General features: G+C 54.4%; 3 protein-coding genes and 1 long non-coding RNA gene across 4 annotated transcripts; 2 read left to right on the top strand and 2 right to left on the bottom strand.

Annotated features, from left to right (window-relative positions):
* Window positions 1–1,405: 1,405 nt before the first annotated feature.
* On the top strand, window positions 1,406–8,706 carry CD79B (CD79b molecule). The gene is made up of 6 exons (XM_064399900.1): window positions 1,406–1,542; window positions 3,370–3,411; window positions 4,752–5,060; window positions 5,568–5,686; window positions 5,956–5,997; window positions 6,653–8,706. The coding sequence occupies exons 1-6, from the start codon at window positions 1,476–1,478 to the stop codon at window positions 6,749–6,751; spliced, it is 678 nt and encodes a 225-aa protein (XP_064255970.1). The 5' UTR covers window positions 1,406–1,475; the 3' UTR covers window positions 6,752–8,706.
* A 1,499-nt stretch (window positions 8,707–10,205) lies between these two features.
* On the top strand, window positions 10,206–15,961 carry LOC135286513 (somatotropin-like). The gene is made up of 6 exons (XM_064399605.1): window positions 10,206–10,310; window positions 12,344–12,386; window positions 12,498–12,661; window positions 13,536–13,652; window positions 14,000–14,161; window positions 15,710–15,961. The coding sequence occupies exons 1-6, from the start codon at window positions 10,206–10,208 to the stop codon at window positions 15,908–15,910; spliced, it is 792 nt and encodes a 263-aa protein (XP_064255675.1). The 3' UTR covers window positions 15,911–15,961.
* A 4,111-nt stretch (window positions 15,962–20,072) lies between these two features.
* Window positions 20,073–21,967, bottom strand: LOC135286854 (uncharacterized). Its single transcript, XR_010350856.1, has 2 exons — window positions 20,551–21,967; window positions 20,073–20,462 (listed from the first exon to the last, which is right to left on the bottom strand). It is a non-coding gene; the product is annotated as an uncharacterized LOC135286854 (long non-coding RNA).
* A 63-nt stretch (window positions 21,968–22,030) lies between these two features.
* On the bottom strand, window positions 22,031–27,295 carry LOC135286514 (uncharacterized). Its single transcript, XM_064399606.1, has 5 exons — window positions 25,653–27,295; window positions 25,459–25,551; window positions 25,056–25,120; window positions 24,281–24,335; window positions 22,031–22,336 (listed from the first exon to the last, which is right to left on the bottom strand). Exons 1-5 carry the CDS (start codon window positions 26,742–26,744, stop codon window positions 22,031–22,033), a joined length of 1,611 nt encoding a protein of 536 aa, XP_064255676.1. The 5' UTR covers window positions 26,745–27,295.
* Between the last annotated feature and the right edge of the window lie 695 nt (window positions 27,296–27,990).

Below are 27,990 nucleotides of genomic sequence, written 5' to 3' on the forward strand. Positions count from 1 at the left end.
ATCAGGGCCAGGCTCTGCTCTTCCATCCAGACCCAGGGGTGATGGCAGCAGGGACTTGGCAGCACTGCCCCACATACAGAACCAGGAGAAGGCACATCTCCCATCATCATTCCCTCATGGAGCCACTTTTTATCTGGAAAACTTTATTTCTCTTGTGCCTGTCCCTTTGCATGCAAAGTCAGGCTGGGCTGGTACTCAGCACCCATCAGATGCTCAGAACTGGCAAATACCCCACCCAGCCTGCAGAAGATGAAGGTTTGGGGAGGCCCCGGGCAGTGGCACCAGGCTCTGGGGACCAACAGGACTGGCAGAAGTACCCGAAGGTGTTTTTCACTGGAGTTACAGTTCAGTGCTCACCCACAGCTGCTAACGAGCAACAACGGGGGGGGCAGAGCCTGGGGGAAACTGCTCCTGCAGCAGAGCTCACCTTGGGGGCCTCGCTGTGCTTCCCTGGGGCCTGGCTGTCTCAAAGGTCCCATGGAGAAGGATCTTGGGAGTGGAGAAGGGTGGGCATGGCTGGTACCCAAGTGACTCCTTGTTTTGGCCCTTTCCCCATCTCTTCTCCTCCCTGGAAACACTCAAAAAAGTGGAAGTGGCACTTGAGGACACAGGTTAGTGGTGTCATGGTGGTACTGCTGAGCTGGTGATCCTTAAGGTCTTTTCAAACCACAGTGGTTTTGTGATTGACTCATGCTTCTATGATTTTAGATTTCTGGACTCCCTGGGATGCAGGGATGGGAGCTGAGGGACCCATCCCACTGCATCCCACAACAAGCAACCCCACAAACATCCCCTATCCTTACCCCACTCCTGCTGCAGCTCTTGACTTCTGGCCACCATCAATCCCTGTCCATCCCCTTCAGGGCCAAACACCCTGGGGGGATCTGTGGAGCTGGGGGTCACCCCCATCCTGTCCCCCAGAGATGTGTCCAGGCAGCACCAATGCCATTCCCTGGGCACATCTCATGCTCAGCCAGGTTTGGCACCTCCTGCTTGGCCGATGGGCTCATGCCCAGCTCTGCTGCAGGTCCAGTCCTGGCCACCTCCAGGGAATATTGGCACCACAGGGAGCCAGCAGGAGACACCAGGGTTGACAGTGCCCAGGGACAGGGAGATGGGCAATGCCCAGGGACACAGACAGGGACAATGTCCAGGGACACGGAGAGGGACAATGCCCAGGGACAGAAGGATGGACAATGCCCAGGAACACGGAGAGGGATAATGCCCACGGACAGGAGGGTGGATGAAGCCCAGGGGCCCGGGGCTCACAGGCACGGCCGCCCCAGCGTCTGCGCCGCATTCAAAACCAGCCCCGAGGGAAAGTCCCCAGCGGGGAGGATTTACATGAGCAGGAAAGGGGCCGCGCACAGAGCGGCAGCTTTGCCATTTTTAGGTACTGGGGCCAGGGCGGTGGGAGCAGCCGCTGCTTCTGCAGAAGCACGGGTTGGATGTTTTCCTGCCCTGGGCACTGAAGTATGGCTGGTCTGGGCACGAGGCTCTGGCTGCTCCAGGGGACCCTCTGGCTGCTGCCTCTGCTCACAGGTAGGCACCAAATGGGGTTTGCACTTCAGAGCAAGGAGCCAGGACAATGGCCTGGGCTGTGTCCCCTGCTCCAGGGCTTCCCCCAGCTCTGCCTCAGTGCAATAATTTTAAGCTTTGTGCTGGTCTCTCTCAGCCCTGCTCTGTGCTGGGAGCCTCCCAGGGAGCCCAGGAGGGCACACAGGGCTCGGAGTCCAGTGCCTGCCTTGGGTTTGGGTTTTGCTTCCCTTCCCTTGGGGTGTGCAGATGGGACACATTCTGGGGCAGGCAGGTGGCTTTGGCTGAGCAGCTGCAGAGCCAGCCTGGCTGGGGCTGCAGGTGGCAGGAGAGAAGGGTCGTTGAGGTTTATTAACTATTTATTGCTCTCAGAGGCCTGGGAATGGGGCTGGCACATTGCCAAGGCTATGGCCTCTGCTCTGTGGGGTTCAGTGTCCAGGAGCAGAGGAGAAGTGGCGGGGGGGGGGGGGGGGGGGGGAAATGCTTTTGGGGTGATTTATGGAGTCTGTGTGAACATCCCTGCACTGTTTCCCTTGGAGAAGCAGCAGCAAACCCAGGACATGGCTCCTGGCCCCGTCCAGCTCCTCTTGCCTGACGCAGGGACAGCTGCAAGAACCTGCAGCAGATCCCATCCTCAGAGGGAAACGTGTGCCCACGGGAAAAAGGGCATTTGAAGGGTCCTCTGGTGGCCACACAGGCCCAGCATGGATTCAAGGCTGCAGGGTTTGAACTTGGCTCTCATGATAATTTTGGGGGAGGACAGGGGAAGTTCAGCCCTCCTGTGGCTGCAGTGGAACTCCTGACTCAGAGGGGCGTGAAGGACCAGCCTGGTCTTCCTTTAGAAACACCAACAGAACCTGGGGAGCAAAGCCTTGGCTGGTGGCACTGACAGGGACACAGCCAGTGCCCAGCCAGGACAAAGGGCATCTCTCATCCTGGAACAAAATGGAATGGGGCAGGAAGGGAGGATTTGCCTGCAGAGGTGTTGGTGCTGAACATGGACAGGGCAGCAGGGACCTGGAAGGGGCTCTGGGGCAATGAGAGGAGCCCCTGCCCAAGCCAGGAGGCTCCTGCAGGCTGGAGTCTGAGGAGGGTGGCACAGAGCTCAGGCTGGGGAACTGAACCTTTCTTCTTTTTCTGTTCCTTCTTCTCCTTCTGGGGATAGGGAGGTTTGCAGCTGCCCTGCAGGGAGGTGCTGCAGCCCCACCTCCGTGCCAGCTCCTCCACAGGGTTTGGTGAATCTCCATCGAGAGGAGGGAACTGGGCACTCAAGCGGGGCAGTAAACAGGGCTGGGGCTTCCTGCCCAGCTGCAGCAAGAGGAACTGGCCCAGAGGCACTGGAGCTGTGGGCAGGGCACCCGTGGGTGCTGGGGGGGTCCCCACCTCCCCCTGCTTCCTGCACTGCAGGTCCCACAGCACCAACCCTTGTCCCGGGGGCTGTGTGGCCACGGGATCTGGGAACACCCCTGGCCACCACAGGGCTCTGAGCCCAGGAAATCCCAGCAGGGAAGGGTTTCTGCTTGGTTCAGGGAGGGGGAATGCAGAGCTGGGAGTATCTGGGACCTTCCCGAAAGGCACCAGCCTCGGGGACATGCTAGAGAGCAGATTTCACTGGGGTATCAACCAGAAAACAACCTGGAAAATTTTCAGGAGACAGAATGGAAATTGAAGGGTTTGTACCCAAATCTGCACTGCCCCAGGTCCTCTGAGCAGGGCTCTGTTGTTGCTCCATCCCCTATGGAGTGGGCAGGAAGGGCCAGGGTACGTCCACCCCACTGGGGACATCCTGGTGGGCTCCTGGCCACGATCTCAGGCCCTTCTCCTCTCTTGCAGGTGGGATCCCAGCAGACAAGAACAGCACCGCGAACAGCACAGGTACCCCCAGACCTGCTAGGCTCTTCTCTTGCATGTGTCCCCAGGGTCCTCCTGTCCCACAGAGCTGCTGTCCTACCCCCCATGGGCTGTTCTCCCCCAAAGGCCATCCCCAGGCTGTGACATCTCCCATGGCTCATCCCCAATCCTGCTCCTTCCTCTCTCTCTGCAAAGCCAGATCTGCTTTGTCTTTCCTGAGCACCCACAGGTTTTTCCTCTGCATTTGCTGCGTGGCCAAGTCTGGGACCAGCACTGGGCTTGTGCCACAGCACTTGTGCCATTGTCCTTGGCCATTCCCACCCATGGGGCCCTAAGGGTGATCTCTGCAACCCAAATGGGCTCCTAAAGTCACCACTCTGGCACTAAACATGGCCAAAAAATACAAAATAAAGCAAAAGGCCAAAAAATGTGGAAGCAAAAGAGAAACCAGCTGGGATTCCACAGGCTGTAATTTTGGAGCTGGGATTAACTAAACATGCGCAGAGAGGGGTGGGAGCAGGACAGAAGTATTGGAGCAAAGACATTCCCACAGAAAATTGGAGTTTCCATCATCATGCCTTGTGCAGGCTGACCTAGAACAGAGACTAGACAGAGCTGGAGAATACAGGTTTATTTATTAGGAGACCTCAATAGATCCACCTTGGGGAACACAAGAGCCCAGCCAGGGCTGCACCCCAGGTGAACCCAAAATGGTCACAAAATGCACCACTGGTCATGGGGTCTCTCACTTTTATAAGCTCTGGTCCATTTGCATATTGGAGTTAATTGTCCAATTACAGCTTTAGGTTATGCAGTCCCATCCTTCATGTTTTCTGTCTTCAGCCCACGTTGTTTCTGCTCTTGGGCCTGAGATTTGGATCATTTGTCCTTGGTCCCCAGCTAGAGAAGGAATTGCTTTGTCTCCCTGCTCTGTGCAGAGAGCTCACCATCCCCTCATGTGAAGCCCAGACCCACCCACTAAAGCAGCACAGAACCTGAAAAATAGAAAAGCTAAACCTGAGGCATCAATTAAAAGCAGACTTCCACCAAAAGCCTCAGATCTCATAGAATCACAGAATATCCTGATTGGAAGGCACCCCCACGGCTCATCCAGTCCCACTCCTGGCTCTGCCCAGACACCCCAACAATCCCACCCTGGGCATCCCTGGCAGTGCTGTCCAAACCCTCCTGGAGCTCTGGCAGCCTCGGGGCTGGGACCAGTCCCTGGGGAGCCTGGCATGAGGATAATTCACCAAAACCAAGCTGGATGCTCAAAAGCAGCATGAAAACAGGAAGTTCTTTGTTTGGGAGGTGCTGGGGGGCTCTCATGGCAGTGGCTGCAGTGACAGCTTTGTCCCCTGCAGATGGCATGTGTCCCCCGGTGCACCAGAACGTGCGGTACGTGGCCGTCAAGAAGAACATGCCCATCTACTTCATCTGCTACACCCAGGAGCCCCAGCTCATGCAGTGGTACAAGACAGCAGAGAAGAGGGAGGACCTCTCCGTGCTGGATCAGAACACGGCCAGCTACCACATCGAGAGGACAAACAGCTCCATCAACCTCACCCTCCTCAGGACCAGCTTCGAGGACAGCGGGATCTACGTGTGTGACAGGAAGGGCCTGATGCACAAGGAGAAGCTGCACTCGTGTGGGACAGAGCTCCGGGTCATGGGTGAGTGGCAGCTCCCCATCCTCCTGCACCCCAGGAGATGCTTTTTCTCCTTCTCTCCCATTTCCCCCTCCATGTGAACCCCCCATGGTGCTCCCACACCTCCCCCTTGCCCTGTGCTGGTGGGACTCTCTCTGACCCAGCTGTGGGTGCTCGATGGCACACAGAGGTTCCATTCCTCACTGCCAGCCCCAAGGAACAGGACAACCTCCCTGGGTCTGCCCTGGCATAGCCATCCTGCAAAACCCAGGGACATGTCCCTCTAATAAATCAGATTTGTCCTGCTCCTGGTGACTGCCGGGTGCTGCCCAAGGTGTCCCATCCCAGAGCTGGTCCCTGATGCCAACCCTGGGGACAGCTGCAGTGCTCTGGTCTCTCCCAATGCAAAGGACAGGTCACCCTGGTCCCCACAACCCCCCTTGGTGACACACTCTGGGCATGGCAAGCTCATCCCTCCCCTGCAGCCTGGCTCAGAAGTGACCTGGGCTCTCCCTGTGCTGCTGCTCCCAGGTACCAGCAGCATCAAGCAGTACCAGAACAGGAACACGCTGAAGGACGCCATCATCATCATCCAGTCCATCCTGCTCATCGTCTTCATCAGCATCCCCATCCTCCTCTTCCTAGACAAGGCAAGTGACAGTGCCTCCAGCAGAGGGGATGTCCCCAGCAGGGCTCACAGCAGTCCTGCAGTGCATCCAGGCAGGCCAGTCCTGGCCGTGGGATGGGTTTGGGGTTGTGGGTGGGAATGTGGATACGTGAAATAGGAACATACCCATCTCAAATGCTGTGTGGGGACTCCATGGATGTGCCTGTGGAAGTGGTGGGACCTGGCCTGAGGACCAAGGCTGGGGACAGGGGATCCTGGTGAGTGCTGACCCCAACCTGTGACTCTCCATAGGGTGAAGACAAGAAGACCCCAGAGGAGGACCACACCTATGAGGTAATTAATGATAGCAGGACCTCCCTGACATCACCTGAGCCTTCACACAGGGGGTTGTGCCCCTGCTGGGTGTCTGATCACCTTGTAGCCCCTTCCTTGGGAGGAGGATGAGGGCCCCTTCCTCCCCAGTTACACATCAGCTGTGCTGAGCTGCCCCAGGAAGCACCCAGTGCACATCCAACATCCACCATCCACCATCTCCATCCTCTGTCCCTGTCAGAAGCTGCTCCAGGCTCAGAGGGAGCAGCCTGGGAGGGTCCCCAGTGGGTGTCCCAAGGGATGTGCCGTGGCTGGAGCCCCCTGCCATGTCCCACCCTCTCAGTCTTGCACTGAGAATGACACAGGAACAGGCAAGAGGCAGTATTGTAGAAAGAGTAAAAGAAGGCTTTATTCAAGAGACCCTTGTGGTTTATATGGAGTGATAAGATACATTCTATTTGATTGGCTACTTAACAAAAACACCTGTCTCACACACCGTCCTTGAGAAAAACAGAAAGATGAAGTAGAAAAACACCACCTGCAGATTGTTTATACTAACAAGTTATCACATCCTTACAACTCCCTAAAAGTTCTCACAAGCCACTGTGAGAAACCCTTGCCATTTCTCTCTCTCTGTCCCGTGGCACCCACACCACCCTCCTTGTCGTTGCTGCAGGGGCTGGAGGTGGAGCAGATGGCCACCTACGAGGACATCACTCCTTTCCGGGACGTGAAGGCCAAGTGGACAGTGGGGGAGCACCCAGGTGAAGAGTGAGGGGTCCTGTGCCCCCTGCCAGGCCCTGCCAGCACCCTGCCAGCCTCCGTGGGGACAGATCCCCTGGAGCACAGCTCTGCCTGGATCCCGGGCTGCCAACACCTGCACAGCCCATCTCAGGCTGGGAGCCTGCTGCCCTGGGGTGCTCACGAGTCCAGGTTGTGTCCCCGAGGCTGCCCCATCCCACTGTCACTGTCCCCACCCCGCTGACCAACCCCTAAAGCCTCTGTAGAAATTAGGAGCCACCTGTGATCCCCCAGCAGCAAACTGGTCACACAGCTCAGGCAGCCCAACACCCAGCACTGAGCTCCAGCCTGGTCAGAGCCAAGGAAGGGCTGGGAATGAGGTCTCTGCTCCAGCCCCACCATGCCGGGAAGGACAGCACCAGGCACTGCAAGGACACTGCCAACAGTGCCGTGTGGCTGTTGTGAGAAGCAGATTTTGGGCCACTCTTCAGCTGTCAAAGCCATGGCTGAGTCCACAGGCCCAGCTGGCAGAGGTCTGAGGTGCAGGATCCCCCAAAAGCACCTCCTTTTCTCCAAAGACTATGGAAGAGCTGGGGAGAAAGGTCTCACCCAAAGGCTTGCTGCTCCCCAGGCAAGAGCTGGCCCCTGCCACAAGGTCATGCCCTTGGTGAGGGACATGTGTGACCTCGGAACTCTGGGAAAACTGTAAATTGTGGGACACAAACCTCCAACTGCTTTTGAAGTCCTAATAAAGGTAATGGGTAAATCTTTATCCTGCTCCATCCTGCCATGCCCATTCCAGGGGTGTCCCATAACCCTGGTGCCAATTTCCTGGGAATAATGAGCAGCTTTTTTGGGTCCAGCTTAGCTGAAACCAAACTTCACCTCTTCAAACTTCACCCAGAGGGCAGGCAGGGATGGAAAACCAAGAGCAGATGTGAGGCCACCCATGGGGACCTCAGCAGTGCCAGAACATCAGCTTGGGATGGGACAAAGTGAATCATCAGGATCCAGAGCAGCAGAACAGGACCAGCAGCTCCACTCTCAGCTAGATCTGGGCTTGAAGGAGAAGCTAAAAAAACATCTCAAGATTTGGTTTGTAATTAAATTATCTTGGCATGGCAGCAACAGCTGAGGGTGGTGGGCTCAGGGCACCTAAATCAGGGCTGGGGGCGCTCAGTGGGCATGGGGGCTTGGCTGGACGAGGGTGACAAGGACATTGTGGCTCAAACTGTCCCCTCTCAGAGAGCCCAAGGCCTCTGTGTCCTGGTGTTTCACAACATTTTGGGCTTCAAGCAGCTCCTGCAACTGCTCTGCACCCCAAAAGCAGCCAGAGAAGGGTACAATTCTAAGAAAAAAAGGCTTTTCAGAAGTAAGAGGATGGTTCTTTACCACTAAAGCAACTCTGTGGAAAACTGGAATTCAGTTTAAACAGCTCAAAAAAAAGCATTTTGGAATTGATTTTTACTAGTTAAATAAAACTATCCCAAATTAGTTCTGCCACATAGATATAAAAGTTATTTAAGCATATTTTACTTATAAAATTGGTTAATTAAAAAAAGGAGAATTCACAGGGAGAGAAAAGAACTGGCTGTTCCTGGTTTCCACATTTGCCAAGATTTTAGCACTAGCAGAGCTCATTGCTCCATTCCTTGTTTTCAGTTTCCAAATGGAAGATAGAAGTTTTTTTCTGGCCTTCCCAGCTCCAGATTCCTCAGATCTCTGTAAACAACTCACTCAAGTGACTGAACAGAATAATAGAAAAAATAAAGAAAATTTGTTGTTTGCACCTGGTGAGGAACCACTTGTGTCAAAAGCAGTTTTTGTGACCCCAGTCCTGCTCTGCTGCTCCTTCAGCCCAGGGATTTGGCCTCCTTTAAAATGCCATAAGTAAATAAATATTTCTGTAGTGTTGTTGGTTTATTTGAAATGCTTGGAGTAGTTTCTAAGAAGCCTGGAGATGGGGGTTCATTTCATTCTATACTGAGAGTGGTCTGTGTTTATAACACATTTAATGTAAATAAATATATCAGTCTATACAGGCCAGGCTCTGTATTTTGTCCTGCTTTCTGTCATTGAATCATGGAATCACACAGGTTGGAAAAGCCCTCTAGGATCATTGTGTCCCCCAGCACTGCCAAGGCCACCACTAGCCCCTGTCCCCAAGTGCCACATCCACACAGCTTTTAAATCCTTCCAGGGATGGGGACTCCACCACTGCCCTGGGCAGCTGTGCCAGGGCTGGACAACCCATTCAGTAAAGGAATGTTCCCTAATATCCAATCTAAACCTCCCCTGGCACAGCTTGAGGCTGTTTCCTCTTGTCCTTGGGAGAAGAGACTGACCCCCACCTGGCAACAACCTCCTTCCAGGTAACAGTAGGCAGGGGAAATCCCTGTTTTCCATCGGGATGCCCAGGCAGACAGCTGGGGTTGCCTGGGGAGCTGAACCTGGGGGTTCAGCCTCATCTTTTCACAGGAGTTCAGTGAAACCCAGCAGTTCCAGCTCTGGTAAATAATCCCCATAAATCTGACATGGAATTTCTCCTTGGACCAGTGAGTTCAGAGAGATAATCCCCCACACCCCAAACCTTCTGCAGAGCTGGGCTGTGGCTCAGCAGCAGCTCCTCGGTCAGGATTCCCCGGGCTGGGGATCACCAGGACCCCTGGAGCACACCCAGGAAAAGCTGTTTCACTTGTTTAAAAGCTCAGGGAAAGGTGGGTGGACACGGAGCCACCCTGAAGAGAATGGAGGGTTTTGGTTTTTTTTTTCTTTTCCAAAGAATGTGGAAATCATGGAATGTGACGCTGCTTTAGATGGGATGCTGTGGGTTGGGAATGCAGGAATTGCAGAGCCAGAAAATGGCCCGGCTGAGGTTTGGGAGCCGATTATGCAACCGCGGCTGTGCCCGGCCCGGCGCTTGTCATGCGCCGCTTCTGCCTCATTTACTGCGAGACAGCGCCGGGGACAAAGCCAGCCCGGGGGAGCCCTCCGTGCCGGGACAAAGCCAGCCCGGGGGAGCCTGGCCCGGCTCAGCCCGGCCCCGCCGTGCCGGGACAAAGCCAGCCTGGGGGAGCCCTCCGTGCCGGGACAAAGCCAGCCTGGGGGAGCCCTCCGTGCCGGGACAAAGCCAGCCTGGGGGAGCCTGGCCCGGCTCAGCCCGGCCCCGCCGTGCCGGACCGTGCGGGTTTAGCACGGCTGTGACCCAGAGCTGCGCAGGGCGCGGAGCTGCAGTGACACTGCGGCGTCATCCAGGGCTGGGCTGGGCTGGGCAGCTGCGGCTCGGCTCAGCCCTGACGGATTTAAACACGACCTGGAGTATAAAACATAAAAACACGCCCAGATGTTGCCGCTGTGGCGTGACGGGACACCTGATAGCGGCAGGACCCGCTGTTCCCTCTGCTGCCGGGACTGACATTTCCCTGTGACACCACCGCGTCTCCAGCAGCAACACCCGGGGGCTTCTCGGAACAGCCCTGCTCTCACTCATGTTTATCGAGCAGCTCTCCTCTCCCTACTCCCGCAGCTCCAGCGGCTCCGGGGGTGATGCTGCTGCTGGAAACCAGAGCCACACAGAGCAAACGGGGGCCTGGGTGAGCCAAATCACCTCCGGACACAGGACACCCCCTGAACAGCAAAGGCCAAACCAGTTTGATTGGGGCAATAGGGGCTTTATGTGGGATTAAAGTCCTTTAAATACCCCCTGGAGCTGCCCATCCAAGCTGCTCAAAAGCAGGGATGGGTGGGCTGTGTCCTCTCTTCTTCAAGGCCAGGCTGGACAGGGCTTGGAGCAGCCTGGGACAGGGGGAGATGTTCCCATCCCAGGGATGGCACTGGATGGGCTTTAAGGTCTCTTTCAACCCAAACTACTCCATGATTCTCTGATTCCCTTCTCCATCTCTTCTTCTGACCCCTCCTACCTCCTTTCCCCACCATTCCTCTCCTTAATCCCATGGTATTTCACGTTTGCATCTCAGGCAGGAGCAGGAAGATGCTCATGACCAGGTTTTCCCACAGCCTTGTCCAGCTGAGGATCAGAGAAAGCTCCCAGAGCTCTGGATTTGCAGTGAGCAGGTTGGATTCCAAACCAGCACCAGGGCAGGACAGCTCCTTGTCACACCTGTGACAAACCAGCTCAGCAAAAGTGTTTGCTGAACTTTTGACATTTTGGGAGAAATTGGAAGCAATTGGCAGAAATAGGATTCATCTGACAACGTCCAGCCAGCTCTATCCCCACAAACAAAGAGAGGAAAACATCACAGAATTATGAATCCTTTAGGTTGGAAAAGGTTTCTAAGATCATCAGTCCAACCATTCCTCCAGCTAAGGCCACCACTAACCCATGTCCCCAAGTGCCACATCCACACAGCTTTAAATCCCTCCAGGGATGGGGACTCCATCACTGCCCTGGGCAGCTGTGCCAGGGCTGGACACCCCTTTCAGGAAGAACTTTTCCTTAATACCCAACCTAAACCTCTTCTTGCTTTAAGCCAGAAATGTCCCAGGGTGGTCAGCCCTGTGGGCCAAGGCTGCAGAGCCAGGCAGGAACATCAGAACACAACCAATCTCACCTCAATCTGATTTGGGTCTTGCTGTGATGAGGAAACTTTTAATTGCAATAAACAGGAGAATATGGTGAAATCATGGATCACTGGTCTCATCCTGAGGCAAACAAAGCTCCCCAAGCTGCACACCTGTGAAAATGCCTGGGATGAGGTAGCACCACCGTGAACACTTATGCATTTATGCAGGGGGAAGGTGCAGAGCTGTTGTTGTGATCATGGACACACAGATCCATTTTAAACAGACCCCCTACTATATAAGGGGGGGCTCCACAGTTTCCTTCACCAGGTGAAAGAAGGAAACATTCCCAACCAAGCCACACCTGAGCAACTCACCAGCAGAAATGGCTCCAGGTACATTTTCTTTCGGTTTTAAAGGATTTCCAGTGCTGGGTGTGTAGGGTGACAGGAGATGATGATGGGGTGGTTCTGTGGTGGGCTACACACACTCCTTACCATTCCTAAATTAAAATTTGTCAATTTCTAAATCCATGAAAAAGAAAACCTTTCCCTGAAGTGTAACTGTAATTCACTAATCTTTAACTTAAAGTGGGCAAGGAGAGTGTTGTGAACTTAAAAAACAAGATCAATCAAGTTTTAATAGGTAGTATTACCATAAATGTTGTCAGGGATAATAAAACTCATATTCCAAACTTCAGACAGGGATGAGGATGATGTCTAATAATGCCCAAGTCCTACACACTCCAGGGCATTCCTCCTCCTAAGGGTCTTTGTTTCAGATGAGCTTTGTGGTCTGTGTGAGCACAGGTGGACATTTGTGTTGGATGTCATGGGCTGAAAACCTTTAGGCTTGACCAAAATCAACAAATCCTAAAGGTGTGACCCAGGGACCAAAAGCAGCTGGTCACAGCATAGGTGATGCCACCAGTGAGAGCAGGGACAAGGCCTAGGGGAAAACACGAGCATGTCAGGGAAAACCACAGGGACATCCCTTAGTTTTCATGGAGCAACCACAATTCCAGCCAGGAAGATGCTGCTGGTCTCACTGGGAGCAGCCCCAGCCCCAAGGGCAGGTCCAGTGAAAGGGTCTCCCTCAATTTCAGGGAGGGCTGAGCCCATCCAGTGTCCAACAGAGCACCACGGAAGGTGAGCATGGATCCAGCACAGGCAGAACAAGCTGGGAATGAATTCCCAGGTGCCACCTCCTCTTCAGCACAGTCCCCAAGGACTCCCAACATCTTCCTCTCCACTTTGCAGGGTCCTGGCTCTCTCCTCTGGCCATTGCTGTGATCACCCTGGGACTGCAGTGGCCACAGGCAGCTGCCACCTTCCCGGCCATGCCCCTGTCCAGCCTGTTTGCCAACGCAGTGCTGAGGGCTCAGCACCTTCACCTCCTGGCTGCCGAGACCTACAAGGAGTTTGTGAGTGCTGTGGCCTGAGGGCACCTCCTGGTGTTTCCTTGATGGCTCCAGGACTGTAAAACTTCCCAGAGAATTCCCAGCTGTTGGTGTCTTTGCCAGCTCTCAGGGAGGAGAAAAAACCTTAACAGGATAGGGCAGGTTGTGTCCCACCAGCCTAGACACTGTCACCTCTCTGATGCCTCCTTGGGGCCATTTCCACCTGTGTCCAGGCCCCTGCACAGGGGTAGCTGGGAGGTGGCACAGATATTTTGCAGGATTTCCCTGTCACCTTTGTCCCTGGGAGGGTCTGAGTGCTTAAACCCAGCAAGTGTCTGCTGCTACCCAGGAGCTGGCACAGGCTGTCCCTTTGGCACAGGCTGTCCCTTTGGCACACACTGTCCCTTTGGCATAGGATGTCCCTTTGGCACAGGCTGTCCCTTTGGCAGAGGCTGTCCCTTTGGCATAGGATGTCCCTTTGGCACAGGCTGTCCCTTCAGCACGGGCTGTCTCTTTGGTACAGGCTGTCTCTGGGGATCATCTCCTCCTTGGGAGAACCTGTTCCAGGTGTGTTCTGTTCCTCCCCCTCCTGGGGCAGTGTCTGCCACCCTTGTTGACACCCTGTTCCCTCTGGTGACACTGAGTCACCTACTGCCCTGGGCACAACTGGCCCTTATTGAAGAGCAGCCCCTTGCCCTAGGGAGAGGGAGATCTTCAGGGCAGTTGTTGTGCCAACACACAAACTCCTGTTTCCCAGCTCTCCACCCTGTCCAGAGGCACCTCCAGTCTCCCATTTATTCCTTGCAAAGAGGAACCATGCAGGACAGCTTGGGAATTCTCAGTGCTCTTCTCCAGCCCATGGGCAGCAGACCTGAGTGTATCTGGGATGTCTCCACAGGAACGCAGCTACATCCCAGAGGACCAAAGGCACACCAACAAAAACTCCCAGGTAGCCTACTGCTACTCAGAAACCATCCCTGCTCCCACGGGGAAGGAGGATGCCCAGCAGAAATCGGTGAGTTCTGACCTGGGGCAGGCACAGACCTGTCTGTGGAGTCTCCACTGCAAGATCAGAGGGTTTCCACCTGTGAGACCTTTGGTGTTTTCCCTCTCCTCTCTCTTCTTTGCTGTTTAAACCCTGCAGACTGTTCTGGGTTACACCACAAATGATATTCCCAGCTCCAGCATGAGAACACTGCTGTCTGCACAGGGCCAGGGCCTGTGTGGTGCCCTCAGCCTGCAAACTGGAGCTGCAGGAGCAGTGTCCCTCTCTGGGTCACTCCAGGCTGTTCCAGAGGGAGCAGGACACTCCACCAAACACCACACCAACTCAGCTTTGACCCTTTCCTGCCTCAATTTCAGGACATGGAGCTTCTCCGGTTTTCCCTGGTTCTCATCCAGTCCTGGCTGACCCCAGTGCAGTACCTGAGCAAGGTGTTCACAAACAACTTGGGTTTTGGCACCTCAGACAGGGTGTATGAAAAGCTAAAGGACCTGGAAGAAGGGATCCAAGCTCTCATGAGGGTAAGTCCGAGCATGACTGTGGAATAACAGAGACCTTCCAGGCACGGGGCACTTTCAGGGATCCACAGACCACGAGAAATCTCCCTGAATTCCACAGGGCATACTTTGCTTCCCTTTAGATAACAAGATCATGACCCCCAGTGCACAGGTCCCACCACTGAGGAGGGTAAGAACACAGGACAGGTGTTACCACAACCCCTCAGGGAGCAGATTCCACCAGGAATCACAATATGGCATTCCAAAATCTTTCCAAACCCAGCACCAAGGAATTCCCAACATCGGACAAACAGCAGCACAATGTTTCTTGTATCTCAAGGCAAAGTACTTCCAAACAGGCAAATTTTGCAAGGTTTGAAGCCTCACAACATTTTACAAACATATTTTTGTGCAGGGAAGGATTTGCTCTGATGTTTCCCTCTTCCATTAACACAACACTGCAAGCTGAGAGCTGGAGGGTGTTCTCTCCAAGGAAGATCTTGTCAGAGAATCCCAGAATGGTTTGGGTGGGAAGAGACCTTAAAGCCCATCCAGTGCCACCCCAGCCATGGCAGGGACACCACCCACTGTCCCAGGCTGCTCCAAGCCCCAATGTCCAACCTGGCCTTGGGCACTTCCAGGGATCCAGGGGCAGCCCCAGCTGCTCTGGGCACCCTGTGCCAGGGACTCTTTGCCCTCAAAGGGATTAATTCCTTCCTGAGACTTTACCTGAATGTCCCTTCCTTTAGTTTAAAACCATTTCTCCATGTCACTCTCCCTCTCTTTTAAAGCCCCTTTAAAGTCTTCTTAATTTTGGGTTTGTTGTTTTAAATTAAATCGCCCATTATCTGCCAGGACACACTTCAGTTATGCTTATTCTAGAAGTTTATCTGCCAGTATCACCCTGAAGCTGTAGCTGTGAGAAATTAGTCTGGGCCATTATTTACATCTTCTAGCAGTTTATTTAACTCTGCAAGTCAGGCCCTGTGAGCACACACAGAGTTTCTGTGCTGGAGTAAGGCAAAGGAGTCAGGACCACTGCAGATTTTGCTCTGCATTCTATATGTGTTTGGGCATTGGGGAGCCACACACAGAAATGAAACAAATATTCCTTTTTCACCAATTTATGACACTTCTTATTTCACCAAAACCATTTTGATGCTGAGCACAGCAGGGGGAGTGGCTGAGTACAGATCTCCAGATGGAGATGTGGGGCTGGATCAGAGCTTTGGGAAGGTTGGGGAAGAGAGAATTATTTGTGCAGTTCCCCATCCCTTTGGCTGGAGGGGCTGCAGTATTTCTCTGTGATTTTCCCTTTATTTTAAGCCCCCCCCAGGACACTCCTGCCTCCCCGCAGCCCCGTGTGTGTCCCTGGCACGCTCAGTGTGGCATCACCCCGCGGCACCACCTCCACCTGCGCGTCCTGCCACGCACCTAAAACCACATCTGAAATCCCATTTAAGAGCGGGGGGGAATCCCCCTGACCCGTCCCAGAGCTCGGCAGGAGGCTTGTCCCTGGGAGACGCCCCTGCCCAGCTCCGCGTCTCCCGGAATGTCCCCGTTGTCCCGCAGGAGCGGGAGGAGCGGAGCCCGCGGGGTCCGCAGGTGCTCAAACCCACCTACGACAAATTCGAGCTCCACCTGCGCGGCGAGGACGCGCTGGTCAAGAACTACGGGCTGCTGTCGTGCTTCAAAAAGGACCTGCACAAGGTGGAGACCTACTTGAAGGTGATGAGGTGCCGGCGCTACGGAGAGGGGAGCTGCGCCCTCTGAGCCTGCCCCGCTCCTCGGAGAAGAAAGTGGAGAATAAAACCCGCTACTGCCGACACGAGTCTGGCTTTTGGGGAGCACGGGATGTTCGGGGGGCTGGAAGGGACGAGATGCCATGGGGGAGGTGCGACTTGGGGCTGGCAGGGGAGGGTTTGGGGCTGGAAGGTGTATTTTGGGTTGGAGGATGAGGATTTGGGGCTGGGGAGGGGGGATTTAGGTCTGAGAATTTGCTTGAATTTTGAGCTGGGGGGAATTTGGGGTGGAGTTGGGACCAGGGATGAGAATTTGGGGCTGGGAGGTTGGATTTGGGGATAGACTTGGGGGTACAGGGTGGATATGGGGTGGGGCACAACTGGGACTGAGGGGGGTGGATTTGTGGCTTTGGGGGAGATTTAGGGGTAGATTTGGGACTGGGTGGTGGATTTGGAGCTGGAGGATAAGGATTTGGGGCTGTGAGGGTGGATTGGGGAGTGGATCTGGGGTTGAACAGCAATTTGGGGCTGGGGGTGAATTTGGGGCTGGAAGGATGAATTAGGGCTTGGATTTAGGGTTGGGGCAGAGTTGGGACTGAGGGGAGTGAATTTGTGGCTTGGGAGGAATTTGGAGGTAGATTTGGGACTGAGAGGCAGATTTGGGGCTGGGAATGTGGATTTGGGGTCTGAGGAGGATGGGGCTAGGGGGTGAATTTGGAAGGTGCTGAGTCCAAGGTGGTCTTGGTTGGTGGTGCTCACGAGGTGGGTGCTGGTGCCAGCCTTGGCACAAGCCCTGAGCAGAGGATTTTCCTGTCCTGCATTTGGGAACACCACAGCTTCCCTGGGGAGGCTCAGTTTTGTGCCCAGAGCCCACTCACCTCAGCAGCTGCAGGCACTTCTCAACACAAATGTCATGGCAAAGGAAAAGCTGACAGCAAGGGAAGCCCTGGCCCTGCAGGGTCATGCTTTGTTATTGAAGCAGCTGAAATGAGGGCAGAGAGAGGTGTCCCCAAATCCCCTCTGTTGTTTTAACTAATTCCCAATGCTCAGCTCCATCACCACTTGTCCTTGTGGTGCCATTTCCTGAGATCCTGATGTGCTTCCATTTGTCCCACAACAAGGAGGGTTTGAATTTTCTTGTCTGCTTGGAAGGAGCCAAGTCCAGGGTGGCCTTGGCTTCTCTGGAGCTGCTCCTGCCATGAGCCAGCTCTGGGCACTGCCCAGGCTCCCCAGGGAATGATCCCTGTCCCCAGGCTGCCAGAGCTCCCAGGGATGCCCAGGGTGGGATTGTTGGGGTGTGCAGGGCCAGGGGAGGGACTGGACGATCCCTGGGGGTCGCTCCCAGCTCAGGCTATTCCGTGGCTCTGACTCCTCCTGCAGTTTGCCTGGAGCAGTGTCTGCCCACCCTTGTGACACCCTGTTCCCTGTGGTGACATTGAGTCACCTGCTGTCCCTGGGCATGGATCCTTACTGAAGAGCAGCAGCAAAACCCCAGCATTTTAGGGTGTGACACAACCAATACCCATCAGATTTTTTTGTTTGTCAGTTGAGAAGATGGGATTTCTACTGGTTTGCTGTGTCTCCACACTCCCCCTTGCAGGCCCTGCTCTCCACCCCCTTCCAAAGCCACAGAGAGCTGACTGACCAGTACTGCCCCAAGGGAGGGGAGCAGCAGAGTCAAACAGAAAGCTCTGCTCCTGCAGAACCATCCCCCAGCTCCCTGCCTGCCCACTTCCCTTGGGACAGGGTGGGAGGGAATTCAGAACCTGCCCTCCACAAGGCACCGTCCAGCCCGATGGAAAGGGGAACAGACAGGAGTTTGGAAGGACTTACTTGGGGTGAGAGTGGCTGGGTGTCCTGGCTCATTGCCTCGTGATGTCAGTCAGTCCTCCCAAAGCAGAAACATTTCCAAGTGGTAAATTCTGGGGAAGCTGCCCCTTATATATGACAAAAATATGTGCATAGGGATGAAATTAAAACATGTTGTAGAGAAGAATTTACACTTGAATTCTCTCCCAGGCCAATGAATTGTCTCTGGAACAGTTTGACCTCAAAGAAGATGTTTTGTTTGATCTCAGTTTTAATGATGCCACTGAATTAAAGCAGCTCTGTCTTCATAATTTCCAAAAATTTTGCAGTGTTTTATTAGGGGTGAAAGTTTAATGTTACGAGACACCATGTGCGTCACATCCAATGTCTGCTTCTCCTCCAAATACGTAACAGCAACAGAAATGGGCAATAAACCTAAATGCTACTAAAATTAAGCCCCAAAATAAATGCTGGTTTTGGAAATGAGGTGTTTTCCTGTCAGCTTATTGAGGTCAGCTATATCTGGAACTAGCAGGGCTGCAGGATTATTTAGACAGAGTATCAGACGTGTGCAGCACTTCCAGAACAACAAAAGGAATGAACCCTCCCTGCAGGAACCCATGTAAAGCCCAGAGTTGCTCTGAGAGAACTGGAGGTGGAAGGTGTCTTACCAGCAGGAGTAGCTGTGGGACTCATTTGCACAGGCACAGGGAAAGTATTTCCCTAAGAAGAAAAAAAATAAGTCTTGTAATAAATGTGTTGAGCCACAAGAGCCTTGTGAACCACAGCTGTCGAACCCCAAGTAGTTGGGGCATTAACATTATGTAAAACAAAGGTTCTTTCTACTTTCAAACATGTTTTCCATTAAATAAAATAAGATTTTGTAACCTGGTAATGAATGAACATCTGAGGCAGATCAAGCAATGGGAAAGGGCACCAAGCTTACCAAATCATGAAGAGAAGGGGGTATCTTATTTCATAACAAACTCCTGCCCAGGTATTTTGACCTCGCTTTGCGAAAAGAAAAGCTCGGGGATGAGCCACAGGAATGATGTGAGATCTCTCTTGAAATGAGAGAAATGTAGCCTGTTTAACAATACAGAGAGCAAAAGGGTGATTTGCCACAGGAGAAATCACCTGGCTGTGGCTGAACTTGAACCACAAAGGCAAAGGTAAAGCAAAATCCAGGGTCTGGACACAGGACTTGGAGAACTCCAAGTGGGAAGATATGGTGATTCATAAGGGGGTGACCAGGGAACCTGGCCTCTGTGAAGGTAAATCCCTGCTGGGGCCATTTCTATATTCTATTGGCTTATAAATGCATCAAAATATGAAATTTTCACCATCCTCAGCAGTGTGACCAGAGGGTGAGGGGGGAATTCTGCCCTGCTCAGGTGAGACCCCACCTGCAGAGCTGCCTCCAGCCCTGGGGTCCCCAAAACAGGAAGGACGTGGAGCTGCTGGAGTGCAGAGGAGGCCATGGAGCTGCTCTGAGGGCTGGAGACCCTCCACTCTGGAGCCAGCCTGGAGGAGCTGGGGGTGTTCACCTGGAGAGGAGAAGCTCCAGGGAATGCTCAGAGTCCCTTCCGGGGCCTCAAGGAGCTCCAGGAGATTTGGAGAGGGATTTGGGACAAGGGCTGGAGGGACAGGATGACGGGGAGTGGCTTCCCCAGGGTTAGATGGGATATTGAGAAGGAATTCCTCACTGTGAGGGTGGGGAGGCCCTGGCAGAGACTGAGCAGCTGGGGCAGGGCAGGCTCCAGCCATGGTAACAGAATCACAGAGTTAATGGGGTCGGAAAAGCCGTCCCAGATCATCGAGTCCAACCTGTGTCCATCCCCACTTTGTCCCCCCGCCCAGAGCACTGAGTGCCACAGCCAGCCGTGTCTCAAGCACCTCATCAGACAGGACTCCACCACTTGAGCAGTCTATTCCAATGTTTAATGCTTCTGTGAAGAAATTCTTCCTAAAGGCCAGCCTAAACCTCTCTGGCACAACTCAAGGCCATTTCTCTCCTCCTGTCCCTGCTCTCTGAGCCCAAGTGCACTCCAGGCTGCCCCTCATCTCAGGGAGAGCCAGAAGGTCACCCCTGAGCCTCCTTTTGTTCAAGCTAAACAACTCAGCAAGAGAGAGTTTTTGTAAACTGCTTTTACAAATACATCAGCAAAAAGGGGAGTAACAAGGAAAACTGTAGCTCAAGGGGGTTTTCATCATCAGTGGGGTTTGATCCACCAGCTCCATCCTAGGGGTTTAATCCTTGCCAGGTCAAAAGTGAGTCCAGCTTCTGGCACCAGACACACAAGCACACACACATACACACAAAAACATGTGCACAGCCCTGAAACATACACAAATATTTCTCCCCACTCACAGGACACTCGTGCTGAACAAAACCAGAATTTATTAGGAAATAACCTCCAGGGAAAGAACTGTGAAGGAAGTAACATTCAATGAGAGTCAAAGAAATATCAGGAAGGAAATAGCCTCCAAGGCAAGAACTGGGATCCAAGGAAATAGATAAGGGAATAACAGTCAGGGATTAGAATCAAAGGAAAGTTTTGGCAATGCCTATATAGTTGCAGGAGCTGGAAAAGAAGTGTGGGCATCTGTCCTCCTCCCCTCACTCAAGTTCTTCACATTGTATCTCTTCCTGGGAGACATCTGTGTTCTCTTTCTGCATTTGTTTCTGCAATTCTTCTTTTTGAGTAAGGACATCGATGATGTTTTGAACCAACAGCAATTCAGCTTCGCTGAGCTCAGGTAAACCCTGGAAACTGCCATGGAAGGGAAGGATTTGGAGAGCTGAGGAAGGGCAGGTGTGCACGCAGAGGAGCAGAACTGGCATCTGCTCCCTGCCCTTACCTGCTCTGCACCCTCTCCCTCCCTGTACTTGTTTTTCCTCCATCTCTGTTGCAGTTTTACAGACAACCTGAAAAATGTCACGAAAATCCACAAATGACAGAGGTTTACACCCAAAAAGAAGACAGAGGAGTCCTTCAACTTTATTCGAATAAAGAGAGAGAGTCCACCGGGGCGCACGCCTGCGGGGTTTTCTCTCTGGGGGTATCAGAGGACTCAGCCACCCTTTTGTGCCAAACGCCCGGCCACACGATGCCCTCTTCCTGTCCCCACTGTCTAAGGTAATGGGAAGGTGCAGCTGTGGGAACTCAACACATCACTCTGAATGTCCAGAGTCGCCGAGAGAACCCTTGGGGGGGGCTCGGAGATCCTGGAATGTTGCCAAAAGTGTTTGGTGGCTTGACTTTGATCCATCTAGAGATGAAACATCTGTGTATGAGGAAATGGAAAGTTTTAGAGTGTGAATAGTGTGTTTGCAAGGTGAAGTAAAAATTTTAGAATTTAGGTACAGGGGGTTCATGAAGACAAGATGGAGGATTCAGGGCGTGGTCCTGGGTTCTTCTTTCTTCTTAATGTCTTCCAATTTCTGTGCTGATGTTGGCACTTTTGGATTGGTTCATGGTGAAGGTACACTTCTCAAGAAGGGTGAAAAGTATTAGGAATTAAAGGTAAATATGATAGATGTAATTTTTACTATAAAAGACACAACTGTCCCGTGGGCGGGGGAGAGTGCACTTGGCTGTCCTGCTGAGCGGACCTCGGCTGGGCAGAGAGAAAATATTGTAGATAAGAATTAATAAACAAGATTGAAGACAGAAAACCTGAGAGTCCAGACTTGTCCTTCACTGTGCGACCACCCGGAACCACCTTTTCCTGTATCGGGGCAGAGACAAACAACAGTGAACCCCGAGATGCAGCCTTCCCAAAGTGCCCACCACATATCCCACATTGAACCTATTGTTTTATCCCAAAGTTCAGAAACTGAGCCTTGTGCAGAGCCTTGTCTATCTTAGGAACCAAGCTGTCTGGGCTCTGCAACAAACCCACTGCTTGAAGATCACAGCAGAGACGTTAGGACCCTTTTCAAAGACACTAACAACCATACTTTCAACCCAACAAATTATTTGTAAAGACACTAGTATACATATTTCATCGAAATACCGAGGAAAATAATCAAGGAGGTTTGGCCATAGAGGGCTGCAGGAGGTGCTATCCCAGCTCGGGGTCATTTCAGCTGAGACAAGGAAGACGGTTGCCCAAAAAAGGATTTCCCTGGCGGGCCCAGAGCTCTCCATCGAGACTTCTTCTCCCGGGGCTCATGGAAATGCGACGTGTTTGAAACACACAAGACAGCCTGGCGGCGGGAGAGCGCGGGCAGCTTCCCGAAAGCCGGGCACAGGCGGGATGGCCGCCGGCAGAGCCTGAGGGAGCCGCAGCGCCAATGGCGGGAAGCGCGGGCAGCCTGAGGGGCGGCAGCTCCGCCTCAGCGCGCCGGCACCGGCAGCGACCGCCGCGCAAAGGGAGCCGCGGGCAGCTTTGGCGAGGCCGGCACGGCCCCGCAAGCAGCGCCCGCACAGGCGCCCCGGCCCGGCCGGGAAGCGCGGCCGCTCCGCCGCACAGGCAGCTCCGGCTCCGGGCAGCGCCTCCGGCAGCGGCCGCCCCGGCCTGAGGGGAAACGCGCGGGCCAGCAGCTCGGGCCGGGGCGGCTCCGGCAGCGCCTGCGGCAGGGCGGCCTCCACTCCTGGCCACGGAGCCACGGAGCCTCAGAGTCGCTGTCCATGGAGGAGACCTGCGGGTTCAGCGGGTCCATCCTGTGCCTGATCCCCACCTTGGCAGCCAGGCCACAGCACTCAGTGCCACCTCCAGCCGTCCCTTGCACCCCTGCAGGCATGGGGAGTCCAGCGCCTCCTTGGGCAGCCCCTTCCAAGGCCTGACCACCCTTTCCATGGAGAAATTTCACCCTGATCTCTCTGTTTCCTGTCTTACACACCCGGACACTATTTTAAGCCTCTTCTGAGCCATATTCGACCAAGGTGCCTTTCATGCATGCCCATTAAACCTCCTGGAGAAGGTGATTCTGCTCCATCACAGCAGCCCTTCAGCAGGAGGTTCAACAATGCAACCATCAGCCTGGGAGCCAGGCAGGAGTGAGGGAGGGCAAAGGGAAGGAGGAGGAGGAGGTGAAAACCTCAGGGGTACAGAGGGGACAATGCTGCTTGTGCAGCTCCAAGCCAGCACCACGGGGACACCCGTGCCGAGGCCTCTGCAGGAGGACACCGGCCATTCCCCTTCCCACCCCCCACCCACAGCTCTTGTGTTCACAGGAGACATCTGGAACACAAAAGTGTGGACCCTGGAAAGCTACAGGGGCCTTGGCATGTTTTAGAAGCACTACTGCAAAGCCTCTTCCTTTGATATCCAAAGAGCTGTCCGGGAAGGTCTCGTTGGAATGGGAAAACTCCACAGGGAGTGCTGGAGCCAGGCACTGGCACTGGGGCTGGCAGAAATAACACCTGGGTGAGGTAGGACCAGGTGCATGCTCTGCTCAGCCCAGTGGCAGAGCTGAAGGGGGAAGTGCAAAGATAAGGAGTGGCAGAGGCAGAGGGACTGCTGGAGCCCCTCTGAAGCAGCCATTGCACAAACGTCCCAGACAGGCACATCCCAAGAAGCCCAGGATGCCCAAGGCTGTGGCCAGCAGGCAGGAGGAGGGGATCCAAAACAAGGGCAATAGAAACAGGTCCCTGCTGGGGCAGCAGGGCAATCCCCTCCTTACCCAATTCACGTTCCCAGCTCCCTCTTCACAACACGGGGCAGGCTCTGAGCCGCTGGGGCCGGGACAAGCACGGTGTGGACAAGCTCCATCCAGGCTGGAGGGGCTGCCCAGGGGGAGTCAGGCCAGCCACGCTCTTTGAGAGGCTCCCTGGGGACGCTGTCCTGAGGGGCAGAGCAGTCCAGAGGGGCTGGACATTCTGCAGGGAGAAATCCTTGTAGGCACAGGCAGGAACAGGCCGTGCCCGTGTGCCCAAAGACGAGCTGGTGAGGAAGCACAGCGGCTGAGCAGGAAGCTTTACCTGGGACTCCGGGAAAACACAGAATTTACACCTTTGGAAGAAGGGCAGCACCACAGGAGGATGGCGAGGATGTTGTTGGGGCGTGCAGGAAGAAAGGCAGGAAAGCAAAGGCCCAGCTGGAACTGAATTTGGCCAATTCCATAAGGGAGAACAGAAACTGCTTTTACAAATACATCAGCAACACCAGGAGGAATGAGAACCAACTTGTTTTTTATTGAATGCAGGGTAAAACATTGTGACAAGGGATGAGGAAAACTCTGAGATACTGATGCCTTCTCTGGGTGTCCCAGAGCTTGTGCTTGCCTGCAGCACCCTCGGGCCTTCCCTCAGCAGTGACAGCAAGAAATAACAGTCAAGGAAAAAGCATCTAAAGAAATAAAAACAGCCAACAAAGCAGCATCCAAGGAGGGCCTCAGCTAAATGGGAGGTGAACAATTGTGGCATCCCATTAACTTCTTGAAAGTCTTCTACCGTACTTCTTCACACTATGCCTGTTTCCGGGATGCTTATCTCTGGGATTCATAGGCATCCCTGATGCGTTGAATCCACAGCAATTCAGACTTGCTGAACAGGGAACAGCACTGGGATGCTCCATGAACAGCCTGGGAACAGGGGCAACACTTGGAGGAGCTCTCTGCCCTGTAGAGCAAAGGCTGCTCTACATTCTGTGCCTCCTTGTTATCCTTCCTCCCTCTCTGTGGCAGTTTTGCACAGAACCTGAAAAAAAACAGAAAGGGAAAATGGGCATAAAAGAGAAGGCAGCTGGTGATGGAGGCTGTGGGCAACAGGGGTGCCTGTGCTCTGCCCTGTCTGGGAAGCAGCCGCTGGAGCAGTCGGGAAGGGGCATTTCCAACGCTGCAAAGCAATGCAGTGAGCGAGGTGAACGGGGACAAAAAGGCTTCTGGACATCCCATGGCCAGAGGTCCCTGCTCCCGCTCCCTAAGCAGGGAGGTTTTGGCCAGGGAGGGCTGCAGCAGGTACCAGCACCTCTCCCTGCTCTGGGGTGTGTCAGCTGAGCCCAAGGAAGATGGTGAGCCCCAGCAGGGGTGGCAATGGCTGGCAATCCAGGGAATGAGCCCTGCATGCAAAAGGCAGCTGGAGAGGAAGGGAGTGAGTTCTTCAGCAGCCACTGTGGGGAGGGAGCGGGGAAAAATAGGGCAGAGCCACAGCAGAGGAGACTGCTCGTGCTCACAGAGATTTGGGAGCGCCCCGGGGCCCAAGACATCCATCCCAGCGCCGGCGTGGGAAGGGCTGCTTGGGCTGGGAGCCCCTGGCCGTGCCCGGCGCTCAGGAGCCGCTTTCCCAGGGCTCCCCCAAACGCGACGTGTCGGAAACACGGCCCGAGGAGTCCTGGGCAGCGGCACCTGCGTGGCTGCGGGGCTCCAGGAGGAGCTGCTCTGCACAGGAAAGACTCTTGGTGGCATGGGCAGGACTTACCTTCTCAGCAACAATTTCCTGGGGTGGCCAGGCTGGGAGTCAAGTTCACTCTGTCGGGAGCGCTTCTGGGGAAGGAAAATGGGAGATTTGCAACATCAGTTGTCCTGTAATATTCTGCCAAACAGGAGTGAGGGTGAAAGCTCTCATTGCTGTGTGGCTGAAGGCAGGAGAGCAAAGCAAAGCTGGGGAGAGCTGGGACAGAAGGCAGGACAAGCTCCCCCCAGGCAGGCTGGACCCTGCTGAGCTGAGTGCTGGGGATGCTGCCACAAGCTTCAGGCTTGGAAAAACATCTCCTGGGGCACCCAGTACATGCAGGGGCATCTGCAGTGGCACGTGGGGCTCGTCACCTGGGCACTCCAGCTACAAGACAGACAGCTGTGTGTCAAACAAGATATTGACTTACGTGGAAGACACACTTCAGTATCAGGAAAACCAAGATGAAGAAAAACAGCAAAACCAGAAATGTGATCACGTACACCACAACCTCCAGTTTTTGCTGTGAGGAAAGGAAGGAAGAATATGTGGGTAAGAGCATTGCTCCTTCCATTCTCCTTTGCCCAGAAGGACACATGCAGCAGTGCCCAGCAGCTCTCCTACCTTCCCTGTGAGCCCCTTGTCCTTCCCCAAGGCCATGTGAATGATCATGTTCTCTTGCTGACGACACTGCTCCATTGGATCATAGGCTCCCTGGTTCTCTTGCCTCTCTTGGAGCACCTTTAGAAGCAGCCTGGTCTTTTTGACCATCTTGGCACAGGCCTGCTTGAGCTGGGGCAGGCTGCAGTCCCTCCTCAGGGCTCGCTCCACGTGGGCCATGAATGTCTTCAGGCCTTTGTGTGCCTCCATCAACTGCTGGTGATGATCAGCATTGGTTTCCAGGTCTTTTAGTACTGGCGCAAGGTCCGCACTTCGGGGTCTCACAGGTTTATGGAGGAGCATGGAGTCTTCCTCCTCTCTGGTGTCAGGCATGAGCAGGAGGTGGCCGCCGATGGAGGAATGCTTCTCTTCAGCCGTGGCTCCTCGTCTGCTGCTCACAGCGGGGTGGCTCTGAACCAACGGGTCAGAGAGAAAATCCACGTCCCTGTTTAGACCCTGGGCAGATCTGGACCTTCGCTCCACTTTCACAGGGCTCAGCACCTGGTAGAAAAGCGGATTATGTCCAACCCAATACTGCCTGTCCTTCTTCTTGTGCCGTTTGTGTGTCCTGACGTGGTACTTCCTGGCAGTTGGATCTTCCTCCTCATCTCTGTGTTGTCCAGAGATGGAGGGATCGTCAGCATGTTTTAATCCACCAGCTACAGCTGAGGGCTTTAATCCTTGCCAGTATAAACGTGACTCCATCTTCTCTTGATGCCAGCTTGAGGGTGTCTTTTCCACCACATGCTTCAGCCTGGCAGGCTGGGGCTGGTGTGGGACAGTGATTCTTGCAGCCTTGATGCTTTCTGCCTTGTGCAGCTTCTTCTTGACCTTGGCCCTCAGGTCACCAGCACTTGTTTTGCCTTCGTGCCCCAAGAGATGCTGAGGGGGATATGAATTTCTTCTGGAGCTATCCAGGCTGCTGACACCACCCTCAGCGCTCTGGGTCAGGGCAACCACAAGCGTTGCAGTTCCATGATCTCCCAGTGAAGGTTCCATGGGCTTGAGGATCAACACAGGGCTGGTGTTCAGCTCTCTGCGTTGCTCCATGTCCATTACTTCTCCCCGTGTCTGCAGCACAGTTGAGTGAACTGTAGAACACCAAGAGAGCAGATCAGCAGCTGGGCACAGACACAGGCACAGAGGTTACCCTGAGCAGCAGGAGCTCATCTCTAAGTTTAGGCATCCCAAGAGCAGAGTGGGGGATGTGTTGTGGGGAGCAGCAGAGCCCTTCAATCCATGCCATTATCCCCTCGGAGCAGAGCAGAGAGCTGGCTCTTTCCAGGTGTCTCCTGGGGCTCTGTTTGCATGGGAGGGAAACATCCCTGGGGAATGGCTTTGCTGTCGGAGAGGTTCCCACAGCTCCAGATGAGCAGGCTTGGGTGGCTCTGCAGGAGCTAGTGAAGAGCCTGAGACCCCAGAGGAAGGACCCGCGCTGCAATGGGGGCACAGACTGGCAGGGGAGGAAAGCCCAGGGACTCCTTTGCTCCAGGGCCATTCCCAAGAGCAGCAGCTCAAGCTCTTACACCGTGAAAAACTTCCCCAAAGGCACCAGAGCTCTGGGACTGTGCTGTGGGAAACCTGGGGCTGAGCCAGTGAGAGAAGCGAGCTCCCTGGGGCCCTTGGCAACCTGGCTGTATCTGTTTGCACAAGTGCAGCCTGGCCCTGCTGTGGACAGGATGTGCTGTGCCCTGTGCCCAGCTGGAGCAGCAGGACGGTGCTTTGCTCCCCCTGCACAGCCCAACGAGGGCATGACGGTGCTTGCTGTTCACCCTGCAGAGCACAGTGCGGACCCTGCCCTTTGTCCTGCAGTGGGCAGTGGGGTGGCACAGAAAGCAGGCTGTTAGGGGAATTTGGGGGGTTTATGAGCAGACCTCGCCTTCCAGCACCAGGGAAGGACACAGGGCATTCCTGCTTTCCTTGCCTGGGGGCATGCTGTGGGTAGCAAATTCGTAGCTTTGGTGGGTCCAGTGAGCTGTTCCTTCTCCAGACAGTATGTGACACACAAGATATGGACAATCACCAGGAGCTTTCCATCCCAAGGGGTTTTGCCCAAGGCCTGCGCTCCAGGGGGAGATCAGGCCCCCCAGCACGGGGCAGTGCTGCAGCATCTCCCCAGGCTCAAGAGAAGTGGCAGATTTGAGCTCCCCCCAGCCCCTCCGGACACCAACCGCACTGCGGGGCGCTGCTGCTGCACAGCTTCTCGCACAGGAACTGGATGGTCCTGCAGGGGCTCTCGGGCCGGGGACGCTCCTGGCACAGGCAGCAGGCCGTCTCCTTGGGCACTTGCCTGCAGACAAGA

The sequence above is a fragment of the Passer domesticus genome, chromosome 27, assembly GCF_036417665.1.
Source record: "Passer domesticus isolate bPasDom1 chromosome 27, bPasDom1.hap1, whole genome shotgun sequence".
Lineage (NCBI taxonomy): Eukaryota > Metazoa > Chordata > Aves > Passeriformes > Passeridae > Passer > Passer domesticus.